Below are 27305 nucleotides of genomic sequence, written 5' to 3'. Positions count from 1 at the left end.
TGTATGGTATTCCCAAGTTTCACAAATCGCCTATTAGTTTCAGATTTATTACATCTTGTAGAAATAGCTACTCTAAAGTCCCACATAGTAAGCTAGTTGAATTGCTCAGCATGATTTTCAATGCTATAGATTTCCCTAGAATTATTAATAACAATAAACCTATTTTAACCTTTATAAAGAACAATATGAATAGCATCAAACATATAAATACATATGATTTCAAAAATTTATTTACTAGCATCCCACATGATAGTCTAAAATTGGTGTTAAATAATTATTTTACAGAATATAGCCAAATTTTACCCTGCCAACGTAATTATTGGGATAACTTGATTAATCTTTGTATTTCCAACAGCTATATTTATAATGGTAGTAATATTTTCATACAGCATGCTGGCATTGCCATGGGGGCGAGTAGCTCGTGTCTCATCGCCAACTTATATCTGCATCATTTTGAAAACAACTTTGTTAAAGATATCCATATGTTCAGATATATTGATGACCTAATTGTGTTCAACAATACTAGCTTTCTTACAGAAGCTATTAAACACTACCCGCAGGAGTTGGTTCTAGAAGTCACTAACAACTGTGACCCTTTTAAAGTAGCATATCTGGACATAGATATTCAGATTAATAATAATACACTATCTACCAAGCTATTTGACAAACGCAAAGAATTCAATTTCAAAACTATAGACTTAACCCGTTGGGGTACTAATATCTCTGTACGTATACTTAAAAACATTATAGTGACACAAACTATCAGAAGAGTATATATTTGTAATAATAAAAGTGATGTTATATATGCGCTTATCGATCTTAAGCATAAATTATTGGATAACGGTTTCCCATATAATTTCATTTTGAAACATATGAGTACTGCTTTATCCATAGCACTAAAAAAGTACCACGATAATTTAAACCAGTTGGAAATTATCGAAAATATTAGGCAGGCAGTTTATTAAACTGTTATATACATTTTGGTTATTGACGTGGTCTTAATGTAATCATTATTGGTTTTTTAATATATGGTATTGTTATAGCGAGTGGTGTACTAATTAGCCTTTGTATATACATGTACATACTAGGGACTGCTGTTTTGAACTCGCTATATATAGCTTACGCCTTAGAAAAGTGGTACCTATATGGGTTTTTTACAGTAGGAATGAATTCTATATTATACTAGGATTTCTCTTCTACATCTGAGTATTATTGGTTTTGTTTTCTCTATTATAGAGGGCGCTATTATGCTTTTGTTCATCCAAAAAACACCGGCTAATTCTTGACAAATCTTAGGTGGCGCATGACGCTTTGTAGTTATATAAGTCTAGTGAGGTTGCTGCAGGCGTTTTGTTTTTCCCGCCTTGGGCTACGGTAAAGTATGCTTGGTAGATTCCTTACGGGGTTTTTTACCATGTTCCCTCCTTTGTTCTCTAAGCATTACTGACAATTCGACCTTATCTGACATGTTCCGTCTTTCGTTCTCTTAGCATTACTGACAATTTGACTTTATCTGACATAATTTAAGTCCTACTTAAAGTAAACTTTATTAGGAATTAGCCATTCCGTTTTTTTCCTTTTCCTTTTTCTTCTTTTCTTTTTATTCGATTGATATATTTTTACAGGCCTTTATTACCTAACCAGGATCCCTACTTTTAGGGTCGGGAAGTTACGCTCCCGGTTAATATCCGATGTACTATCGATAAATTGACCTTTCTTTTCTTTCTTTTTGCTTTTAGCTTTCTACTTGCCTTATTTTTCATACCTCGCGAACTATTAGAGTAATTCGAGGGGGAGTGAGGTACTATTGCTCTACTATACATTTTTCCGTTCTCCTTCGGTTAGCTTTAGTAGCTATTTTCTGCAAATTTTATGCTAAATTGTGTTCAGCAAAATTTTAATAATTACTCAGTTGTGCTTATAATGTGGTAGCGATCGGTCGGGCTAAATATCATCCAGCCTGTAACATTTATAAATTGTTGTTATGTAATACGGTACTACACTTGTTGTTTTGGCATTCTAGACTTACATTTGTCTCAAATCTTACGTTAATGTTATACTAAATTATTCTACATTTCCACTATTATATAATTTGGCTTTAGTATACAGGCAGATGATAACAGAAACCGATGGCTCAGTCTAGCATGGGTTGGTTATTTTGTAAGGGTTTAGCCCTCGACAAAGTTCCTTGCAAAATAATTTTCCTGTGTTGGGCATATTATTTTATTAATTTACTTAATATGATTTATATTTTGGTTTTCATGTATACTGGAGATATGGCAGGACTATGGCTATATGGATTTTCAAACTTTAAAGATATTTACTTTACACTATAACGTATCTATTTAGTATATATATATATATATATATATATATATATATAATGTGATTTGTTTCATTCCTTTACTCCTTTCTATATCTCTTCACTCTATTACTTATATCTCATAGCTTATAATCATTATGGTTGTTGACTATCATGGTCTGACTATCAATAGTCCTATTACATAAAACTGTTTTTTATCATTGTCACTTTCTTTCTTTTCCTTTTATATACTATGTATCTATATATATATATATACACTGAGTGATCACTGAATTATGACCACCCCCTATGAAAACTGAATGCGACCTGTTGACCATGTGAGGTACGAGAGTGCTGAGTTAGTCAACCTGTGTAGTATAGATAAGGTGTCAGTGGTTCAGTAGGTAGTAAAATTCCGAGCATGACAGTTAAAAGAAAGGTATCGGACTTTGATAAAGGACAGATTGTGGGTGCTCGACAAGCTGGTGCCTTGATTTCCCAAATGGCTAAACTGGTGAGGTGTTCGAGAGCTGCCATAGTTAAAGTGTACCAGGACTGGTGTCAAAATGGTCAAACAACGATCCAGCGGCAAAACTGCAAAGGTCAGAGAAAGGTTGATGTTAGAGGTGAGTGCTGGATCTAATGACTCGTACAGGCGAAGAACTGACTACCCAATCAACATGAGCTAACCCGGAACAATATCTGGCATGACCATGTGTTGCATGCTCACACATATGGGCTATACAGGCAGACGAATCCTACGGTATTTTCTCCTAACCAAGGTTCATCGGCATAAAAGACATGCCTGGTACAAAGGGTACGCAAGTTGGACATTAGAAGACTAAAAGAAGGTGTGCTGGTCGGATGAGTCACGTTATTTACTCGACACCGTGGATAACTGTGTATGGATTTGGCTTCAACCACGTGAGGCTCTTGATCCATCATGCAGGACAGAGGAAGAGGTGGTATGGTGTGGGACATGTTTCACTGGCAGGAACTTGGACCCCTGGTGCATGTGGAACAACATATCAGTGGTCTCCACTATCGTCAGCTGCTTGCTGACTGTGTACACCCCATTATGTTACACTTTTTTTCGAATGGTGATGGTGTCTTCCAAGATGACAATGCGCCGAGCCATCGGACAATTGTGCAGGAATGGTCCGAGGAACACAGTTTTGACTTCCAGCATATCGATTGCCCTCCGAACTCCCCTGATATCAATCCAATAGGACACTTGTGGGACACTATGGAAAGGCATATCAGGCATCTGGATACACCAATCACCTCCATACCTGCATTGCTGACCGCATTACACACAGCTTGATTGGCCATACCTCCCAAACGTTTCCGACATCTTGTTGAATCAATGCCACGTCGGATAGCTGCTGTACTGAGAGTAAAAGAAGGACTTACGAAGTATTTGGTAGGTGGTCACAATTCAGTGATCACTCAGTGTGTGTGTGTGTGTGTGTGCGCGCGCGAAAACACGAGTAATTCAGGAATAGCTGAATTACTCATGCAATCTTCACAACTGTTCCGACATTTCACAGGAGAATCAGTTTCATTATATTTCATTATTTTTGCCATTTTTGTTATTGGATACTTGTTTTCATTCCATTAGTCATATCTTCAGAATTCTGAACTGTTGGGAGAAATGCATTTTCATCCTTATCCACTTTAATAGCTAAGCTTCTTGTTCCTCTAAGAATTAGCTACGCTCTCTCTCTCTCTCTCTCTCTAAATCCCTCTAACACCTCAGGACCTCATCTCAATATTTTCCTCCACCTGTATATGTCTTCATCACTTTGATGTGCTACTACTCTCACAACTGCACAATCATGTATTCTTTCATCTCAACAACTAACATCAGCAATAGCATTTTTGCTCTCTGCATTTGTGCCATGATTTTCCCCCCATAGTGGCAAGTTTGTTTAGAAGCTAAAATTACTTTTAGTACAGAGTGTGGCATGGAGTGAGGCTACAGAGTGTGGGAGCTTTAATGGCAACAGCCCTATGTATCAAAACAAACACCTAATTGCATTATGTACGTTTGTAAAAAATTCACTTAAATTTTTACAAATGAGTTCTCATTCTCCTATGTTAAAATTTTTGTCAATGCTAAGAGTCAAGACTAACACCTTTTGATTGCGTTGATTTAAAAGATTACACATTTCAAAAAGAATAATAAACAATACCAAGGATACTTACAATTATTGGAACATAATGCATTCCTGAATCATGAAGTTCATTAACAAACTGTGGAAGTCCCGAATAGTTTTCCTTGTCATACGTGAAATCTTTATGGTTATCCATATAATCAATATCATTCCACTGAGTGTCCTAAGGAAACAAACAAACAAACAAATCAGAAGCATATAAAATATTAACATATATTAAAATCAAGGTTAAATGATTAATGATACTAAGAAAACTGCACTGCGAAACCAGAAAAAAGGGAGGACAATTATTCAAGGTGAAACTAAAATTAAAGAAGTAATGATACATGAACTGAGGGATATATGTAACATGTAGATATACACTACAGGACACTTCATTGTAGGGCTAACAAGAATGAGAGAAATGATTAATGCAATAAAAAGAATAACTACTCTTCTAAGCTTAAAATTAAATTTATACAGAGAATTTGAAACATGTGGTAAAAAAAATTTAGGTAAAGTCAAAAATTATAACTGATAGGCATGTTCTGATTTGCTTTTCAGGTCTTACCGTGGCAAAAGGAAACAGAGTATAAACCATTAGAAATAAAAATTTCTAGTTGCTGACATGATCAGCTTCATTTGGAAAGAAAATATTAGTTCTCTTTACTTGGAAGTTTAATGCTGACAGAGCTGATTCAGGTAATACCTAGGAATCAAATATGAAATTCAATAAAATTCTGGTCATTCTGTGAGAGCTAAATCCTCTGCATGCATCTTTTCACTAGTAGGATTATTAGTAATTCTGGATATATCTCCAATTCACAAGGTCCAAAAGTATTATAAATGCCTAGTATACTGGAGGTAACAACTTTGTAAGAACCAACATAAGCAAGGATCAAGATGTGGCATCCACATCTCAAAGAAAAATTGTTGAACTCTGTGACACTCAGTGCAATACAATACCACTACTTTGCTTAACCCAATAGAACATATAGGGGCCTATTTCAGAGCCCAATGCATTTAATGACAATTTGTCACAAAGAAATAATTGTCTTAGGCAATGATGATTTAGTATATCTTAAAGTTAAACACCAATATTTTTTTTTTGGTAACAATACAATATTTTTACCTGCTGTCAAAATGGTGAAAAATGTGATCAGAAAATAATAATTCCTGAAATTAATTCATAGCACTGACACAAGTGAATGAAGAATGAGGATGTGCTCAAATTAAATCTCATTATTTTGTCTGTGCCTTCACCAAGCTGGCAAGCATTTCAATTTCAAATGCCTTTCTTTATTTTCTGCTGACGCTTTGCTTTCGTATAAGACAGGGAGGCTTACTAAAACTTGAATCTTCTGCTCTCCACATCAGCAATATGAATAATTATTATAAGCACTGATATAAAAAAATTATTAATTTGTTTATGTCAATGTTTCAACTTCAGGAGAAGCTCCATTGGAGTGCAATAAATGAATTTTTAAAAAAATAAAAATGGGATGATTTTAATAAAAAAAATTCTTAAAAAATAACTACTGCAGCTATGAACATGATATACTACACATAAAATGTGTGACAGTACTCAGGATCTTTTGAAAAAAATGACAATATTAATTCACAAAAGCATTATTCACATTTAAAAATGTTTTGTTTTTAAAAATTCATTAAAAAACTAGAGTTGTGAATATATTTCAATTCTGCACAGATACTGTGTTACTGAGTCACAGTATTAAATAGTTAGTTATTTGGTTTTTAGGAGCATTAGCAACTAAGGCCATATTACTCCGGGATATGCAGTGGTCATTCCATGACATTTCCACATCCTCCGTATTTGGTAGTGACAGGCTCGAACCCCGGTCTAATCAAGAAGCGTGTGCTACGCACTGCTGCTCCTTCCCACCTGGCTACAGAGGCGCCTCAGTATTAAAGAAAAGTATCGTTAATCAATAAAAAACAAAATCAATGAGAAATATTTACTTACAGCTATGCTATACCATTTCAAACAATACATAATATATACCAAAAATTATTCTAAAAACAGCCAATGAAGTTCCAAAATTTTTAAAAAATAATTACTAACAAAACAAAAACAGCACTTTATGCATAAAGTCACCTTACACATAACAGTACCTCATGCATACTGTATAAATTGGAGCAGTATGGCATTAAGGGCAAGTTGAGTGGGAGAAGACAGAGTGGCAATTAATGGACACTGCTCTTCCTGGACTAATGTTATTAATGGAATCCCCCAGGGTTCGGTATTGGGCCCATTGTTGTTTTCTGTATTTATTAATAATATTGATGAAGTTATATCAGGGTTAATGTCCAAGTCTGCAGACAATATGAAGGTTGGCAGGGTTGTTAATGACAGTAAAGATAGTACACTACTGCAACAGGATCTAGAAAATTGAGCAGATGGGCTGGGAGGTGCAATTGAAGTTTAACATTGAAAAATGTAAAATAATGCATATGGGTAGCAGTAACCCCAGAATAATGTACCAACTGCGCAGTACTACACTCAGCATAGTGGAGAATGAACAAGATCTGGGGGTAACTGTGCAGTCAGATATATAGTTTTCTGTGCAAATAGGCTACAAGAATAGCATGTGGTGTCTTGTCAATGATATACAGGAATTTTGCTATCAGAGAGGTGATTATCCCCTTGTATAAGGCAACGGTCAGGCCACACCTTGAGTACTGCTTACAGATCTGAAGGGTCTCATTTTAGGAAGGATGTAGAGCTGCTGGAACAAGTACAGAGATGGGCAACGAGATTGGTGAATGGAACAAAGGTTGCTGTTACCAACAAAAACTTAAATTCTGCAAATTGCAGCATCTGGAGACTAGGCACTCGCTAGATAATTTGACTGAAGTGTATAAGCCCTTGAATGGTTTGAGCAAGCTCAATGCTGATGGGATTCTTAATCTTGCTCAGATTACAAGCATGAGGGGTCATATATTCAAATTGAACAAAAATCAGTTGTAGAATAGATGTGCAGAAATTTGCCTTTAGCCAGCAGGTGATTGATTGTTGGAACAAAATTCCATCTGTTGTAGAGGAGGTTGACAACTTAAATAAGTTCAAGGCAGAACTAGACAAGCATTTGGAGTGGATGGATGGTAACCCATCCATCCACTCCAAATGCTTGTCTAGTTCTGCCTTCCCATTTAACAATGGGAAGGTAGTTTTTTTTTTTTTTTTTTTTTGGCTGACGCTATATAAGCTTGCTTTGTTGCATTATATGCTGCTAAGTCTACATGATATTGTTGACCAACAAAAAAAATAAAATAAAATAATAATAATAAGAAGAAGAAATACTGAAAAATGAGAGTCTAAGTACTTAAAGGAAACCACTCATACATGGTTTATTTATTTTTTTAAAATTTTGGACACTTCAAGCTTATGTATTAAGAGATTATGTATCCAAAGTAATTCTGGCTTCCAAAGCAAAATTAAACTCTCCTATCTCTTGTACAAGTGGTAGTAGTTGTCTTCTCAAGTTGACAGGCAAACTGCTAAATAATCTACAAAAGCGAAATGACTGATAACTCTCCGTGGCATCAATATCAGCTATTAAATAAGGGTACATATGGGGGGACACTGCTGAGGCCACACCATGGCCTCACACTATGAGGCCACGCTAGTCATATCTAAAATAGGCATATTTACAGACTATCTAAAAACATTACTTCATGCTATATGTTGCTTACACAACTTTTGCCTCATATACATCAATCTAATGAAAAAAAATAATTATTTGCAAAAAATATCAAGCCTACAGAAAACATCCAAAATCCACGTAAATTTTTTTACGTGGATTTTGGTATTTAGATTATATCATAGCCAGGAAACATCCAAAATCCATGTAAATGACTGGCTATGATATTTAGATTATATCACAGCCAGAAAACATCCAAAATCCACGTAAATGACTGGCTATGATATTTACATTATATAGTACTGGTTATGATATTTACATTATAGGTATTGGCATTTTTCTACTATTTATGACATTTCAATTTTGCTGCATTTATTTCCTATCTATATGTACTTACATTTTTTTGTGCTAACCAAGCAATGGTGGCTCTAACTGTTACAATTATAGTAGCCTGGTCAGACAGATGTCAATTTTTTTTTTTTTTTTGTTCAAATTTCTGAACCAAATTCAAAACTTTTTTGACTATTTTGAATTTTGTTTATTATACACCAAATGCTATACCTTTTATTAACAGAATTGCAATACTTAAGTAAATGTAATTTTTTATGAAAAATTTTAATTTAAAAATGTGTTTTCCACCTGTTATTTATGACAAAACATTTTTTTATTACTTCTTCCAAAAATAAATATAAAGTAAATTATATGCATAAAATAAAAAGCAAAAATAATAAGTTCCTATTGTGTTATATTTAATATATGGTATTAATTTCTCCTTTCATAATAAATCTTCCCTGAGTCAAACTTTCTCTTTGAAGTTTGGCAATTATGCTCTCAGCTTGCAAGAATATTTTAAGGCTTTACTTCTTCCATTAAATTATCTTTTCTTTCCCTTTTCTTTGAGTTAGAAGACAAAATTTGTATGGTTGGACTCAGCAGTACTGCAGGAATGTTGAAAAGGTACTGATGTCATTTAATCAAAGCATTGCTCTGAAAAAAAAAAAAGACTCTGCTCTGCTCTGACTGTCCAAGCTTCCCACTTTCAGAAACATGGATTCCTTTTACAAGCTTAGATCTAATTCAAGGTAAAAGAAATAATTTCTGGAGACTTAAATGTTGTACAATTTTAGATATAATAAAATTATTAGACTGATTTCTACAGAATATGGACATAATGGAAATTAAAATTCTCCATTTTAAAATTTCAAATTAAAAGAGCTTCAATTCCATCATAAAAAAAAAAGAACAATTAATTAAATACTAGCTCATACATACACAAGATTAACCTTCTTAAATAAAAATTCTGTACTAACAAAAGGTTAAACTGAATAAGCCTTCCTTGAATTTTTTTTTTTTTTTTGACTACTGCTAATTCTGCCCAAAAGAAAAGTCTAAAAAAAATTATGCCATTAATATCTGCCTTGAACATTCCAAAATAATAATGTTCTGTTTGAAATAAAGAAGGCTGCTGATAAATTAGCATAAAAAACATACCTTAATATGACTCCAAGTAAATAAATGACACTAAGTCCACATAAATTGACACTAAGTACTAACTCAACTTAGTGTTGAGTTACATGCTAACTTCCATCTGCCAGAAATTTTAGCTGATTAAAAAATGTATGCTCTATTATTCTTGCCATTGAATTTTGACTCTGCCACTTATATTTTAAGCTACTTACTTGCTCCTCTGTTACCATGTAAATGACTGGCTATGATCACTGGCCCTCTCAGTGAATAAAGTAACAAATGCCATTACTAACATTTATATTTTTCTAAATTAACAGCTGAAGTTTATAAAACAGTAAGAGGGTTAATGCAGATCTAAATTTCAAAGAACTTGATTACATACCCATATAATTGGAATATCAACTAATTAAATTTACATAAGAATTATTTTGATTCAATTAGTTCTAATAACAGATTCAATTATTTTAATTTCTGGTAAAAATTAATTAAGCCTAAATCATGCAAGTATTCTACATTCTTGTATTTTTGTAGCTATGCCTTCTACATGTGAAAGTCACAACTAAAAAAAAAAATACAGGAATGTAGAAAACTGCCTATGCATGCTTTTTAAATTTTACTTTACAACAATTCCAAATGGGATGGCATGCATAATTTCTATTTATAAGGAAAACAGTAATCGTTGGTTGGATTATTGTTTTAAATCTCCTGATACTGTTACCTGCTTAGGTCTGCAAGAATACGGAAATTATTCTTAAAAGTATCCTTTCAATAATAATTTTTTTGTGGAAAAATCCTTTATTCCCTATCTCACCATTAAAAGATTTATAGTTAAAGCTTAAAGTGCTGTCTATTTACTCATAATTAATTAATAGCAAAGGTTTTTAATTTGTTCAGCACTCACCTCCTAATAGGTATTTTCTTCAATATGAAGCCTTAGCAATAGAATGGTTCTGGAACAATACATCACTTGAAATATTAAACACACGACTACGGCTGGTCTTTCACCAATATGGAACCTCACGCACTTCAAATTCCCACGTGTTTAGTGTGACGCACTATGGGAACTAGAACTACTATATAAATCTTACCTTCATTTATACTATTCAGCCAACTGACAATGAATACATCAAAAGTCTTCAATTTGGGCTCTTGGTTTCTGACCCTACATTTTTAGTTTTTCGTTTACATGAGATTTTATGGACGACAACTGGAGGAAAAAGTGGTGCACTCCTTCCTCTGGGCATAGTTTTAGTTAATAATGTAGTTAAACCTTCACCTTTACCTTTCTTTTTTGGAACTTCAGTAATAAAATACAGATTAGGAGGTGAGTGCTGAACAAATTAAGCCTTTGCTATAAATTAATTATATCCCCACCTCACCTTAAATTCTCATCCTTTATCTAAATCAAGGTTTTCTAAAAAAAGATCCTGGAGCTACTTAGGATAAGAATCAAGAAATTCCAATTGACTTTCATCAAATCTTTAGTTTCATTTTCTACCTACATGAAAGCTTGATATAGTTGTAAGAAATTATTAAATCCAAACTTGCTTTATAAAAAATACAAACTAGGAAACTTACCTCTTGTCCAAATGGTAGTCAAGCCTTCCGATCTCTTGCCAAAGTCAACTGACTGCAACTTCTGTCCAGTGATATTTCTACCTCTTTCATATCCTGATAGTTCTATTGCATCTATTCTAAAGATAAAACTAACTTAATAACATCTTTGTCTTTAACTCTACACTGTTCATCTTCATATCAATTCTACTTCCATACTGAACACATTCCACTTAATGCTTTCTCTGTTTTTCTAACAGAGATTATAAAAATCACGAAAAATCTTGATGCCAAGGTCTCTAGGTCTTTATGGCATTTCTCCAGTTATTTTTAAACTTGTACTCAAAAGTTAACTAATGTTTTATATCATCTTTTTAAACTCTCATATTTCACTGGTGTTTTTCCTTTCTGCATGGAAATTATTAAGCCAATTATTAAGAAATTATTAAGCCAATTATTAAGAAAGGGACAAATCCCTGGCCACCACTTACTGCTCTATTGCACTTACCACAATCCTTTCAAATTAATGGAGAAATTCACCACTTGCCAATGATTACACATTTTCAAACCTTCCATGTCATTTTAATAATTGTGAATATGGTTTCCCTCAATGGCAATCCATTGATAATAAATCAAATCACTCTTCTAGGGATAAATTCCATGGAGAAGTTTTGCTGTTGACATTTCTAAGGCTTTTTATCAGGTAGTTAATGAAAATTCAAACTTCAAAAGTCAAAGCAAAGTGGTTACTAGCCAGTTCCTTGCAACCACTTGCTACATACGATGCAAATGGATGTTGTCTTCTACCTTCTCAAATAATAATGGGGCTCACCATGGTTCAGTTCTTTCATTTGCACTTTTCTTCCTGTATCACAACAAACTTCTGCCACTGACTGAGAATCCTATCCATAGTTTTCCTTATGCTACATACATTTACTTTCCTGTTCAACTTTGAACAGGAAAGTGGAACACTGTGGTTTCTGCATAGAGAAGCACAATATCTAAACTATCCACCTTCAGCTAACAAAGAAATTCTTCCTAAAACCCAGTCCTGTCTTATTTCTTGCATTAAAAAACAAAAAAAAAAAATGCTGCTGCTCCCATGTTCATCTTCAACAATACTTAGATTTTTAAACAAGAATAAATACAGTCAGTCCTCGTATAGCACAATAATTGTGTTCCTAGAAACCCTCGTGCAATGCAAAATCGTGCAATATAAACAGCAGGCCCTAGGGGAAAAATAGGGTTAGGTGCTGACCACCCAAGATTGAACACACATTTGTAACCAAAACATTACCAAACACAATAAATAATCGTAATAAAATACGTAAGTATTTTTTACAACTATTACGTAATAAAATATTGCTAATGTTTTTGCTTCTATCGTAAGCAAACTTGTTTTTTGTTTGATTTTCTATACAAACAGATGACAGCCGTTCCATCTCTTCCAATTCTTTGTGTCTTAATCTAATGGATTTTAATTACACTTTGAGTTGTTCCTGCTATGAAAGTTGTTTTTATTTTTTCTGCATTCTTTGTAATTCTAGGCATTGCCACATTTAGGTCTGTAGCACATGCAATATCACATGGTCTTTCATTTCGCTCAAAGCGTTTCACAATTTCATATTTTTTTCTCTATCGACAGAGGCGGACTGGCCATAAGCCTTACCGGGGAAACCCCGGTCAGCCGGAGGCCGGTGTGATTTTGGCCATAAACCATAGTATGAAGCCACTATAAATTTTCCCGGGTAAGAATTTTTGACCCAGACTGCCTCTGTTTATTGATATTGCTTTTCTTTTTCTCTCTGAATCTGCAGTCTTCACCAGGACGTTTCCTTTTCACACCTTTTAAGTATTTTACTCATTTTTAGGGAATAAAGCACAATTACAAAATGAGGAGGCACGCTTGATACACATAAACAAAGCTGGGAGCCTCTAATGTTTGTTATTTGGTTTTTAGGAGCATTAGCAACTAAGGCCATATTGCTCCAGGATATGCGGTGGTCATTCCCTGACCTTTCCGCATCATCCGTATTTAGTGGTGACGGGCTTGAACCTCGGTCTAATCAAGAAGCGTGTGCTACGCACTGCTGCTCCTTCCCACCTGGCTACAGAGGCATCTCTAGCAACTGAATAAACAACACTGTAAAGGCAGAGACACACTATTAACACCTCACATTTTACTAAAGCACATTTCTAGGGGTTACTACCATAAAACAATAAAAACAATTTCCAGTTGCATTTCTGCTAGTGGAATCTGTTATAAACTGGTAGTAAACTCGATCTAATTGCATTTGCGATTATAGCGATAGCTGGAATTGTGTTGGTTTTTGCATTATTATGGTGAAATGTGTTTCCCCTTCACTGATATAAAAAACATAAACACATTTTCAGAATCTTCTCTTCATTCCTATCGTGTTGCTTTCGGTTGGGGTGATTCTGTGTTCAACTGCCATTTCTTGTAAACACAAAGGCGAATCGTGCATAAGCGAATTCGGTTTGTGTTATATAAGATATCGTTCCCCTATTTATAAATCGTGTATGATCAAATTCGTGTAGTGTAAACATGTGTTATACGAGGACTGACTGTATATTACCAAGGGCATAACTTTAATTTCTAGAGTTTGGCATAAGCATATTATAGTTACTAGTTACTGCTTCCTGTGCATCAATGAATCTATGATTTCTCTTTTGCTCTCTGGGTTACTTTTCTTCTAAACAAGTGTTAACTCTGTAAAAATCATAAACCTGCTCTGCCACAGAATATCACTCTCACATCAGAACAGTCTCCAAAACCTCTAGACTCCTTGACTCCATTCAAAAACAAGCAGCTGGAGTTAATTAGCGATCCCTCTCTTATAAACTCATTCCACTCCAATCCCATAGATACTGTTTATGCTATATGCCTTTTCTACAGATATTTTGATAGGCACTGTTCTTCTGAATTAGCATCTCTTTCTTTCAAACGTGCATATTAAGTATGTTGGTATCCATTCATAGGTCAGATTCAACTCACTGAACTAACTTTGCTTCTTCTTCATTTATCCTTTCTATGTCTATTCTTTGGAAAAAAAACTTTCTTCTTACGTATTTCCTGTTAATTACAACCTACAGAAACTGAAGTCCACAAATATTTTCTGTGTTCCCAACCCTCAACTGATACAAAATACCATATGCTATAAGTTCTAATAACCTTTTATTTTCAGGGTTATCATAAAAGATAAAGTCAATAACAGGAATCTTTATTGTACAGTTATAATAATATCCTAATATGGCTAAGAATTTTACAAAATTACAATTACGATGTTCGCCAAGCTTGCCTATGACATGATGAAAATAACATTTTAACAAATATCATGGATACCTCATTACACTATATAATACAGGGATCTCTATTAATTATATATTAAAAGTAAGGTATTCAGAATCTATATACAAGCAAAATAAACGAGAGAGAGAGAGAGAGAGAGATAAAATGTTCCATGTGAGCAGGTTCAAATAAGTTTACTGACTGCCTAACCAAATATTAGTTCCTCAGCGATGTCTTCAAGCAGAAACGTGATGTCATCTGCCTGGCCACTAGTGACAGTCTTGGTAAGTGATCATTAACTTGCAGATGAAACAGATTATTATAATATATTAACCCACTCAGCTTTAACAAGTTTTAATGTGACTAACAATCAGGACCAAATCACATCATATAGTTGGTTCCTAACTGTTAGGAACAATACAATGTTCCTAATTGTTAAGCATTGTTCCTAACATGATTTGTTCCTAATTGTTAAGCATTGTCAAGGACAGCCCTCCTATATTTGATATCCACTATGCTCTCCTATATTTGCTATTCAATTTCAAATTATCTTTAAATATTTCATAAACCCACTCCTACAATAAAAGTCTATATTTCAAAATAATGGGACTTGAAATAACAGATGAATATTTAATCTGTTATTAATAAAATGTGGAAAAAGCAGATAGGTATCTAAATTTAATTCTACAGAAAATTATGTTTCTTTCACTAATTCTATAGATCTTTATCTGTGTTCAAGAGAGAAATAAACATTTCTCTCTCTCTCTCTCTCTCTCTCTCAGCACGTCCGTAGCCAGGTGGGCAGGAGCAGCAGTGCATAGCACACGCTTCTTGATTAGACCGGGGTTCGAGCCCGTGCCCACCAAATACAGAGGATGCAGAAAGGTCAGGGAATGACCACCACATATCCCCAGAGCAATATGGCCTTAGTTGCTAATGCTCCTAAAAACCAAAAAACAACACTCTCACACACTCTCTCTTTGTGTGTGTGTGTGTGTGTGTGTGTGTGTGTGTGTGTGTGTGTGTGTGTGTGTGTGTGTGTGTGTGTGTGTGTGTGTGTGTGTGTGTGTGTGTGTGTGTGTGTTTCTACACAACTATTAATGCTAATCTTCTTATACTTACAAAACAAATGCCAGCATCTCTAGTTCTTTTCCAAGCTTCTCTGGTCTCGTTTAAAGAACCATAATTATAACGACAAAGATGAAAGCCCAATCCCCAGTAAGGAGGCAATGCTGGAAGACCAATCAACTTTAAATATTGCTTAGTAACTTGACTAGGTGAAGGTCCCAGGAATACAAAAAAATCAAGAATGCCACCTACTGGACGGAAAGTTATAGCTGGTGTTGGCTGAAGAATGACATCTGAAATTAAGAGAAAGGACTAAATTATTTGTGATTATGGATCAACCTAATAGAAAAATGCCAAAAATGGCATTTTTCGTAGATTAATTCTGAATGAAAGTCAAAGATAAAAATAAATGACAACTGACTACATGCATTTTGCAAAGAAATTTTTAGTTTATTGTAGCCTAAGTGTGAAATCCTACAAAAGAACGTTAGTTTAACAAAAAAGCATTCTTGCTTATTATACAACATTCTGGATTTCTCTTTTAGATACATTATCAAGTATCTAATCTAAGTATCTAACACAATAATCTAAGAAAACAGAGAAAAATAGTTGTTAGGTTAATGCTTAAGTTAAGGAAAATTATATTTGTAAAAAGTTATATGAACAAAACTAATTTATAAAATAATTATGTGTGATATACAGGGAAAATCAGACACTGTCAAGAAACATTAACAATTATAAAAGTTGGATGGTTTTCTATGCCCAACCTTTATAACTGCAATCTTTTTTTGACAAAATAAAAATTTCAATGCTCAGAAGAATGATCAAAATTCCATGGATGGATCGGGTTACCAATGAGCAGGTCCTTAAGAGGGCAAGGATCACAAGAACAGTACTAACTACAACTGCAAGGAGAAAGACTGTCTACATCAGGCATGTTATAAGAGGCACACAATATGACCTGCAGAGACTAATCCTGCAAGGAAAGATTAAAGGCAAAAGAGCAAAAGGAAGACAAAGAAAAAAGTGGCTTGATAACATCAAAGAATGGACAAGGAGTCTTTCGGCACAAGAACTATTTCACAAAGCAGGAGATAGAGTTGGCAGGAAAATGTTGGTCTCCAATGTTCAAATTGAACACAGAACCAGAAGAAGAAGAAGAAGAAGAAGAAGAAGAAGATTTATTTTATTTAAATATCTCTGTTTATCTCACATAAAATATTCCAATTTTAGTAATGAGTAACTCTTCTTGAAAAGTGTTACTCATTAGTAGTACCATGACATCTGGCAATCCATAATCACGCCTCACAGTTTGAAAGCTCAGTGCCTCTACATAAGAATTTGTCTCTTTTTTTCTGCCTGTTTTATAAAATACAGACAGAAGTACTTATTATATACAGTAATACCCCGACTTACGCAAACTCGAAATTACGCGGTTCTTGATTTTTTTCATTTGGCAACACTGCCGCCCACTATCTTCAAGGTCGTTTTTCATATGCTATCAATATATGGTGCGACGACGGAGAGTGAGAGCAAAAGATGAACAAAATTCAACTTTGCTGGCGCATGAGCTGCACACAAGAATTTGCATTCCAACTGTCATATTTATATGTGTACGTTCGAATTCTTGCTCAACTTTTGTCGGAAATTACATCGTTTTCACGAAGAAAAAAACTTTCCAGGCTTTAAGGTTTCCAAAGACCAATTGACAGTGATGGTTGGCGGGAATGCAGCTGGTGACTGCAAGTTAAAACCTCTCTTAATCTATCGCTCCGAAAACCCAAGAGTTTTAAAAAATATATCTAAAATTAGCTTACCAGTGATTTGGAAGTCAAATCATAAAGCTTGGGTGACAGCTTCCGTTTTTGAGGACTGGTTTGGTCACCACTTCATACCCAAAGTCGAACGTTATTGCAAGTCTAAACAGATTCCATTTAAAGTGATGCTTCTTACTGACAATGCACCCGGTCACCCTCCTGCCACCCTAATTAATTTCGACCCATGTGTCAAAATTGTGTTTTTGCCTCCAAACACAACCAGCTTGCTTCAACCAATGGACAAGGGAGTCAACAAAACATTCAAGGCCTACTACACGAGGTGTTCGTCTGAATGAAGCTATGAGACAAAATACTGAGATATCTGTTGAAGACTTTTGGAAACAATTCAATGTTTTAGATGCCGTAAGAATCATTTAAGAATCTTGGGATGAAATTCACAAAAAAACATTGAATGGTGTCTGGAAGAAACTTTGTCCATTTTTTTTCAAAAACGAGACGAAAACAACGCCAGAAACTGATCATGTTGCTCATGTGATAGAAGAAGTTGTTAATCTTGCCAGGCAATTAAATTTGGAAGTCAATGGTGATGGTGTCAACGAGCTATTGGATTCACATAGTCAGGAGCTGACAATGAATGAGCTCACAGAGATGCATGACCAAAACATCACTGAAATATCCGACACTCAGACCCAGTTCCACCAGAAAAGCACATGACAATTGCAAGCTTGACAGAAGGTCTCAGCTCAATTGAAAAAGGCTTAAAAATTTTAGAAAACATAGACTCCAACGAAGAACACGTTATAGCTACAAAGCAAGGAATAAAAAAATTATTAGCTTGCTACGAAGAAATTCTGCATGAAAAAAAGAAGGCGCTGTGTCGTCAGACAAATTTGTTAGATTTTATGAAGCCATCGACATCGAAATAACTTTTTTACGTAACTCATTTCTTTTTTTAATACATATTTTGTATTAATATGTAAAAAGAATTGCAATCTTATTAAATATTTTTCTTCTAAACTAGTGTTTTTGTTAGTCCTTGGTCCCAATTAAACAAAATTTATATGTATTTATATGCAAAGTTGTACCCCGACTTACGCGAATTTGACTTAAGTGATTTTCGTCGGACCCACCTATCGCGTAACTTCGGGGTATTACTGTACATATATTGTGATTTATTCAGTAATTTTATTTTATTCACTGAATATTATGAAAAACTGCTGTCTACGAAATTAAAAAAAATTAAAATCAAAAACATTATGAAATAAAAATCATTTAAAAATGTAAAAGAAGAGTTAGATACAGCACTACAACAAGTGACTTCAATGGTCATAAAAGAATAAAAATGCTTAGTACAATAACTGTACTGGTAAATGAAAGTAAGTCCAGCATCCCTATTTAGCTGTGAATTATTTTGCTTTGTTAAAATATTTTTACTGATAATAAATACCATTAGAACTAAGGCAGTCACAGCCAAGAGTCCCAAATAGATAAAAAGCCTGGTTCAGTGGCAAACTTTTTCACAGTAACAGTGAACACTGCAGTTGCTTCCAAAATATGCGGTGGTCATTCCCTGACCTTTCCGCATCCTCCGTATTTGGTCATCACGGGCTCGAACCCCGGTCTAATCATCTAATCAAGAAGCATATGCTACGCACTGCTGCTCCTGCCCACCTGGCTACAGAGTTGCCCCCTGTGTGTGTGTGTGTGTGTGTGTGTGTGTGTGTGTGTGTGTGTGTGTGTGTGTGTGTGTGTGTGTGTGTGTGTGTGTGTGTGTGTGTGTTGATTTACTTATAATTTTTTTTTATTTGAGAAAAGTTAAATAAAAAGACACAACAGAACATCTTCTCTACTTACCCATAGCATTACTATTTAAAAGGAACACTCCATGACTATTCCCATCTTTTTCCAGTGCAAGGTAGAATGGATGGCTCCCATATAGATTCATATTTTTCTATAATTGACACAAATTTTCCATAGTTTAAAAATGCATCGTAAAAAAACACATACACCCATCTACAAATATATATATAATATAAATAAAAATAATAGGATGTAGTGACAAAACTAAACATCTAAAAAAGAACGAAAAAATATTAATTTATTAAACTGGATTATGGATCTGGAGCACTACTATTTATAGCAGAAATATCCAGCAACCATAATGAAATATACACAAATATATATGATCAGTGTATTGGGTAGGGGTGCTGACCTGTCAAGTGTAATTACAATGGAATAAATTGAGAATGCCTGCAAAGTAAAAGCAGATTACCTGAAATTAAATAAAAAACATAAAAATAATAATATAGTACTTAATGCTGTAGGTAATTTAGCATAATTCTGTATTTTACTTTTATTTATTTATTTTTGAATTATATTCTTCTTTTTGGCCTCTGTCGGATCGGCTATGATGTACATGTATGAAACATATACATCATAACAGAAACAGACCTTACTTATTGCTGTGGTTCCTTCGGTTTTGGCTGCCGACCCTCTGAAGACATAGTTAAAATCTTAGGACCTACAGCATTAAGTACTATTTTATTATTTTTATGTTTTTTATTTAATTTCAGGTAATCTGCTTTTATTTTGCAGGCATTCTCAATTTATTCCGTTGTAATTATACTTGACAGGTCAGCACCTCTACCCAATACACTGATCATATACATTTATCTATATCTATATATATATATACAGGGTGCAGAGAAACTCTACCGACAAACTCGAACAGGTGATAGAGGGTACCAAACGAAACATTTTTTGTCAAGTAAACATAGGTCGTAAATGAGTCATTATAGCAGCAGAAGCTATTAAAGGAATGTAAAAATCAGAACAACACATTCAGTAATTTAATGTCATTTAATGCATACATATCATTTGCCACTGCACACAAAATAGAAAAAACAATCCATAACACAGTGCTCGAATGTACAACTACCATCAACATTAACGTATGCATGCATTGAGGGGTTCTCAGAGTGGTGCATATCCGCCGCTAATAGCATAAAAGTGTAACAGTACGGGTACAGATATGGAGCATTTCACTGTTGCAGAAATGGCGGATATCCATTTAATGTACGGCGCAGCAAGTGGAAACGGAAGAGAGGCTTGCAGGATTTATCAACAACGCTTCCCAGACAGAAGGTTGCCTCACCACACAACATTTGCTGCGATACACCAAAGATTGCAGGATAGTGGTTCTTTTGATGTGAATATGCATGATACTGGATGCAATGCACTGCTAGGACACCCTGGTTTGAGGAACAGGGTTTTGCAGATCTTCACTAATACTCCTTCTACCAGCACAATAGCCATTACACACCGATTGGGTGTGCAGCATCATTTTGTGTGGGATGTGGTGAATGAAGCCAGACTACATCCTTCCCAATGCCAGAAAGTGCATGCACTAGCACCTGCTGACTTTGTCCACTGTGTCGAGTTCTCCCACTGGTTTTTACAGGAAACCAACTTGCAACCTGATTTTGCGAATAATGTGCTTTACACTGATGAGGCATGTTTCACTGAAGAGGAATTGTTCAACAGCCGCAACAGTCATGTGTGGGCAGAGAATAATCCCCATGCAATGGTTGAACATGGCTACCAATATATGGGCTGGCATTGTGGGAAATGTTTTAGTTGGACCATACATGTTGCCTGCACGTTTAGATGGACGACTCTATTTGCATTTTCTAGAGCAAACACTTCCAGAGTTGTTGAAAGACATTCCTCTGCTTGTCCGAGCACAAATGTGGTTCCAACATGATGGCGCACCACCACCACATTTTGACACACGTGGATGTACACACTTACATACAACCTTTCCAGGCAGATGGATTGGTCGAGGTGGACCTGTAGCCTTGCCAGCAAGGTCGCCTGATCTGACTTGTTTGGACTTTTTCTTTTGGGGATACATGAAGACTCTCGTGTATGAAACACCAGTTGACACAATGGAGGAATTTATACCACAAATTGTTGCAGCAAGTGCAGAGATAAAAGACAATCCTAGGAATTTCCAACGCCTACAACATTCAATGATGCATCAGTATGCATTGAACACCACGGTCACCGGTTCGAGCACTTCTTATGAATTGTTTTTTCTATTTTGTGTGCAAAAGCGACATTAAATTACTGAATGTGTTGTTCTGATTTTTACAACCCTTTAATAGCTTCTGCTGCTATAACAACTCATTTACAACCTATGTTTACTTGAAAAAAATATTTCTTTTGGTATCATCTATCACCTGTTCAAGTATGTCGGTAGAGTTTCTCTGCACCCTGTATATATATATATTCAAGTAAAACTGTAGGGTACACAAACATAATAATTAAACGAGATATATCTATATATTCAATACTAATTTCAATTCAATACGATTGGGGGAATATATGGCCTAATAGATTAACAGTAGCTGCTGGCAGAGGTGAAAGTGATTCTCCACTGCTTCTTTTGGAATGACCAGCAGCCTGGAAAACAAGATGCAGCGGATTTCAGAGACTGCTGGGAGTCATTGTGGTACAAATAAACACATGGGTTGTGTTAGGTAGCTAAGAATAGGAACAGGTGCATGTATACTTGCGTGTACACCAATGATAGGAGTTTGGTAAATAAATTTGATGAATTTGAGGTGTTGGTCAAAACATCAAAGGCAGATATCATTGGGCTATCAGAGACGTGGTGTCACAAAGACATAAGGAATGCAGAACTGGAATTTGGGGAGTACAATGTGTACAGGAAGGATAGGAAGGGAGGATGAGTTATGCTATTAGTTAAGAAACAAATTCCAAGGAGGTACAGCCAGTGGACATCACTGGACAGTGCATTGTGAAGTCAGTTTGGTGTGACAAGCACTGGGAAATTAAAACTGCGAGTAGGAGTGTGTTATAGGACTAACGATTCTGATGAGTATAATAAAAAACTGTACAGGGAAATAGTGGACCAGTAAATCAGAGAGTCTTATAATGGGGGATTTTAATTTCCCAGATATTGACTGGAATTTGTGGTTGGTCACTCACACACTAGGAAGGCTTTTGTGGATTTATTGGATGATTGTTTTCTACATCAGCATGTTTGGGAGGCAACTAGAGGAAGTAATACTCTTGATCTGATCATCAGTAATGATTCTTCACGCATTAAGAATCTGCAGATAAAGGAACCACTAGGTGTCAGTGACCACAGTGTGCTGAAGTGGGATTTACTCAGAGGTAACTACCATTAGGGGTAAAGGAAAGGGTTTTTGCTTTCATAAAGACGACTGACTATGGAGGTCTGAGACAGTTTTTTTTTTTTTTTTAGGAGCATTAGCAACTAAGGCCATATTGCTCAGGGGATATGCGGTGGTCACTCCCTGACCTTTCCACATCCCCCATATTTGGTGGTCACGGGCTCGAACCCCGGTCTAATCAAGAAGTGTGTGTGTGCTATGCACTGCCGCTCCTGCCCACCTGGCTACGGAGGTGCCGAGACAGTATTTAAATTCTATACGGTGGGACCAACTGATGATGTTACCAACAGCTAATTCAAAGTGGAAAGCATTCAAATAATTAATCTTGGAAGCTACTAGGCTTTACATACCAACTAAGAAATATTGTTCAAGGTTTAGGCCTAAATGGATGTCAGATGAACTAATGAAACATGTGGCAGAGAAGAAAAATGCATGGGATATAGATAAATTAATGGGTGACATGGAAGCCTATGATAGATATAAGCTGGTCTGTAACCAAGTCACAAAGGAGGTTAGGCAGGTTATGAGAAATCTTTGGCAAAGGATGCAAAGAAAAACATGCAAAGGATGCAAATGAGCTCTAAAATGTCATTAATATTTAAATCAATTTTAAATCAACAACAATTAACCCACACACGAGATTTCATGAAAATTCCAAATATTATAATACAAACGGCAGACAAAGGAGACATCGCAATTATGGACAAAAACACATATACAGAGAAAATGTTATACATCCTGTCAGATTCAACGACATACAGAGTTTACAACACATTTAACATTAACAAACATAAAAATAAACTTGATGGGATCCTAAGGAGACTCAGAGCCAACAAACAAATTAATTTACACACCCTCCAACAAAGGCATACACAGTAATATTCTTCCACATATTTTTGGAATAGTCAAACTCCATAAGCAAGATTATCCTTGCTTATCCCTGAACCTTTAAGACCTATTGTTTCCTATAAACAGTCCGCTTATGCTAATGTATCCATATTCCTCGTCAAAATTATTTCGCCTTTAATGAGATTTTCTCGGTTCAGGGTTTACAATACTAAGCAGGCACACGAATGTACAACTTCCATGACCATATCTGAAAACGATATTCTCGCATCCTTCAATATCATCTCCCTATAAACAAACGTGTACATCGAAACCATGCTACTGGCTCTTAAAGAACAATTAATTAAAGACGATACTTTGAAAAAACATACTGACTTGAACATTAATGACATTTTAGAGCTCATGTCACTGTTACTTAATGTTAAGCAATTTAAATTTCAAAATAACATCTATGAACAAATGTTTGGCCTTCCTATAGGCCTCGGTATCTCTGCCCCTTTATTCAAAATCTACCTATATAATATCGGTGTAAATACACCATAGTTAACCCATAGATTTGAGCTACGATTGTAGCGTAGAAGGCATCGTTTTAAATGTATCTCATAATGTGGTTGCCTTCACAACAAGATAGCTACTATTGAATTACTTCAAATAAATAACGCTTCTCTAGTAGAGAAGACTACTGTTATTTATTTTCAGCGTACCACCACCCAGACGATCGTTTCGAAGCTTTTTGGCTTCGTCATCAGTGGGCGGGTAGGTAATACAACAAGCCATCTCAGTTGCGAAGTTATATCCACATTATGAGAGATGCCAGAAGGGTGTGGTGGTAATGTATTTGGAAAATTAAATGCACTAGGAATAATCCTTATAGGTTTTGATAATTAACTATATAATATCGGTGTAAATACACCATAGTTAACCCATAGATTTGAGCTACGATTGTAGCGTAGAAGGCATCGTTTTAATTGTATCTCATAAGCTTTTCAAAATCTACCGCGCTTCAATTGAAGAAAAAATACTTCAACCCTTTCCCCCAGGTATTAAATAGTATATGAGATATGCGGATGATGTCCTTTTAATGGGCAACAAAATCACTATCAACACTTTATTTAACACGTTTAATACAATACATGAGAGACTCAAATTTACCCTCGAAGTAGAAACCGATAAAATTAATTTTCTAAATCTCACCATATACAAATTCGGTACATTTTTAGGCACCAAAATATACAGAAAGAACACACATACAGGTAAGTTCTTACTTTACTACTCGCACCATCCTCTATACATCAAAAAAGCAGTTCTTTATAATCAGATATATAATGCTATCAAATATAGTAACACACAACCAGATCTATCTGTAGAATTGCAATACCTCACCAAAAAATTTATCGACAGAAAATATCCATTACAACTAATAAAAGAAACCATTACTAAAGTCCATAATAGTACTAATAACCCTAGCAAAATTAATAACCACATGAATAAGATACACAAATCCCTTATTGCCCTCCCATACCATCAACAATATGCTAGACAACTTCAATAGGTTTTTAAGAATACAGATATCAAATTAATATTTACATCTTATAATAAATTAAGTTCTAAATTTAATTCATACAAGACAACATATGAATATGGGACACAGGATTATAATAACAAAAATATTGGTACAAACGTTTAGGGGAGGTAGGTAACATCTAAAGGAATGTGAATCGCATAGGAACCCATAACCTGAAAAGTCACCGTAAGTGGATACACGGCGCTGTTCATCAGTTTGCGAGAGGGAAAATTTTTGGTTTACTCATTCAAGCAGTAGTCGCCGCACGAACAGCATGCATCGATATACGAACTGTGTGCTGGCAGAAATGCACCTAGTGTATGGATTAGCAGAGGGTAATGGACGAACCTCAACGAATTTATGGAGAACGCTTCCCAGACAGACATGTACCAGACCACCGTTTGTTTGCGCGTGTGAATCAAAATCTGTGCGATTATGGGTCATTTAGAGGTAACAGGAGTAGTGCAGGCAGACCACATTCGACGCGAACTCCCGCCAAGGAAGAAAGTTGAATGCCATCCAGAATAATCCTACTACCAGCACATGTGCCGATGCCTCTGCCTTAGGAGTGTCTCGTTGCAGTGTACAGTGTGTCTGGCATGACGATTCCTTACACCCCTTTCATCTCCAAAAGGTTCAGTTACTGCTCCCCCAAGATCATCCTGCACGTGTGGCTTTTGCACAGTGGTTTCCTCAAGAAAGCGTTCAAGACTTGAATTTTCCAGCCTATGTTTTGTTCACGGATGAGGCTTATTCAATCAGCACAATGCTCATGTGTGGGCTCACTACAACCTACACATTGTGCGCCCCCATGCAGCACAACATAGCTTCGCAATAAATATGTGGGCAGGTATGGTCGGTGACTGCTTAGTCAGCCCATACCTGTTACCATTCCGCATGAACTCCGCTAAATATCAGATCTTTCTTGAACAAGTTCTACCAGGGTTACTTGACGATGTTCCAGCAAATGTGAGATGCAAAATTTGGTTTCAACATGAGGGGGGCGCCTGCCCATTATGGAAGGTGTGTTTGTGACCATCTGAACAGGCGTTTTGGGCGTCGATGGAATGGCCGTGGTGGACCCGTTGCCTGGTCCCCACACTCACCTGATTTATCGAACCTTGATTTCTTTTTGTGGGGGGCCCTCAAATCTATTGTTCGTGAATCACCTGTAGAGGCGGAAATGGATCTCGTGGCAAGACTCGTCAGCGCTGCTGCTACTGTCAAAGAAACTCCAGGTGTGTTCGACCGTGTCCGCCAATCCATGCTACGTTGGTGTCATGCATGCATCGTGTCTCATGGTGGAACCTTCGAGCATCTGTTGTAACATCATGAAATGCATCCATCTCGTACTCCATTGTTAATATTATGTCAATAAATGTTTGCCACTAATTACTGTCTTGTGTCATTTCTGCTTCTTGTGCCTCTGCTACTATTTTCCCATGACGTTTTTGGTTATGGGTTCCTATGCGATTCACATTCCTTTAGATGTTACCTACCCCCCCCTAAACGTTTGTACCAATATTTTTGAAACACCCTGTATATTTCATTAGATGTCAATCAGATTGCCAAGTATGTTACATAGGCAGTACAACAAGCAAAATTTGGGACTTTCTAATTTCTAATACACGTGCATACTACCACTTTAATAGATTCGAATCTAATTTATCAAGTACAGAACTAACACAACATTTTCAATCTTATAATCATAACCCACTCATCGATTCAGCTATTACAGTAGTTAAACTAAATTCCAGTTAGAAAATTCTGCAAAACGAAGCCCTCATCATTGTGTGGTTTAAGCGCCACACATCGTTCAACATATTAAACAAAAAGATTCCAACCAACTTCTCACCTATTTGGAATTTAGCATGTATAAACTTTCCAAGTGCACTAAAACACATTTCAGGAACTTAACCAGTATATAAAACACTTAGTGCACTCTTCTCTTCCCACTATAGCTAACTGAAGACGGTTTCAAAAGTCGCTTGTGCGGGACTATTAGCTTTTTATCTCGCTTTAATTTATTTTAATACATAATTTTAATTAGACAACCACAGAATGGAAGGTGCACTTTCCTTTCTTAGGCAAATTTTTAAAGCTCATAATTTAGTAATTTTTAAATTTATAATTTCTTTAAGTTATTAAAATTTCATAACTACTATGTACGTGGTGAAACTTTCAACAAACTAAGTGGATTACTATGAGGTCAGTGCTGAAAATTAAGCTAAGCTATATCTATGATCTAGTCATTACATCACAGCACATAAGGACTCCTTAATATATCATCAGTCAAACTAAATGAGTATTTTGCATCTACATTCACACATGAGGAGATATTCAGGGAGGGGAATGCCAGAGGTGAACTAAAATCTG

At 35.6% G+C, this 27305-nt stretch overlaps 1 protein-coding gene across 2 annotated transcripts in view; it reads right to left on the bottom strand.

Moving 5' to 3' along the window:
- Positions 1-27305, bottom strand: part of LOC150076737 (lysosomal alpha-glucosidase-like) — a 154263-nt gene that overhangs the window by 71838 nt on the left and 55120 nt on the right. For both annotated transcript variants that reach the window (XM_090386529.1, XM_090386528.1), the window contains exons 4-6: positions 19152-19248; positions 15574-15812; positions 4511-4642 (exon numbers count right to left, since the gene is read on the bottom strand). In XM_090386529.1, coding sequence (XP_090242655.1) covers positions 4511-4642; positions 15574-15812; positions 19152-19248 — 468 coding nt within the window. The remainder of the gene's footprint in view (positions 1-4510; positions 4643-15573; positions 15813-19151; positions 19249-27305) is intronic.

The sequence above is a fragment of the Mastigoproctus giganteus genome, chromosome 12 (assembly GCF_048544385.1).
Source record: "Mastigoproctus giganteus isolate SK-2022 chromosome 12, ASM4854438v1, whole genome shotgun sequence".
Taxonomy (NCBI): Eukaryota; Metazoa; Arthropoda; class Arachnida; order Uropygi; family Thelyphonidae; genus Mastigoproctus; species Mastigoproctus giganteus.
This window is presented reverse-complemented; position numbering and strand designations above follow the sequence as displayed.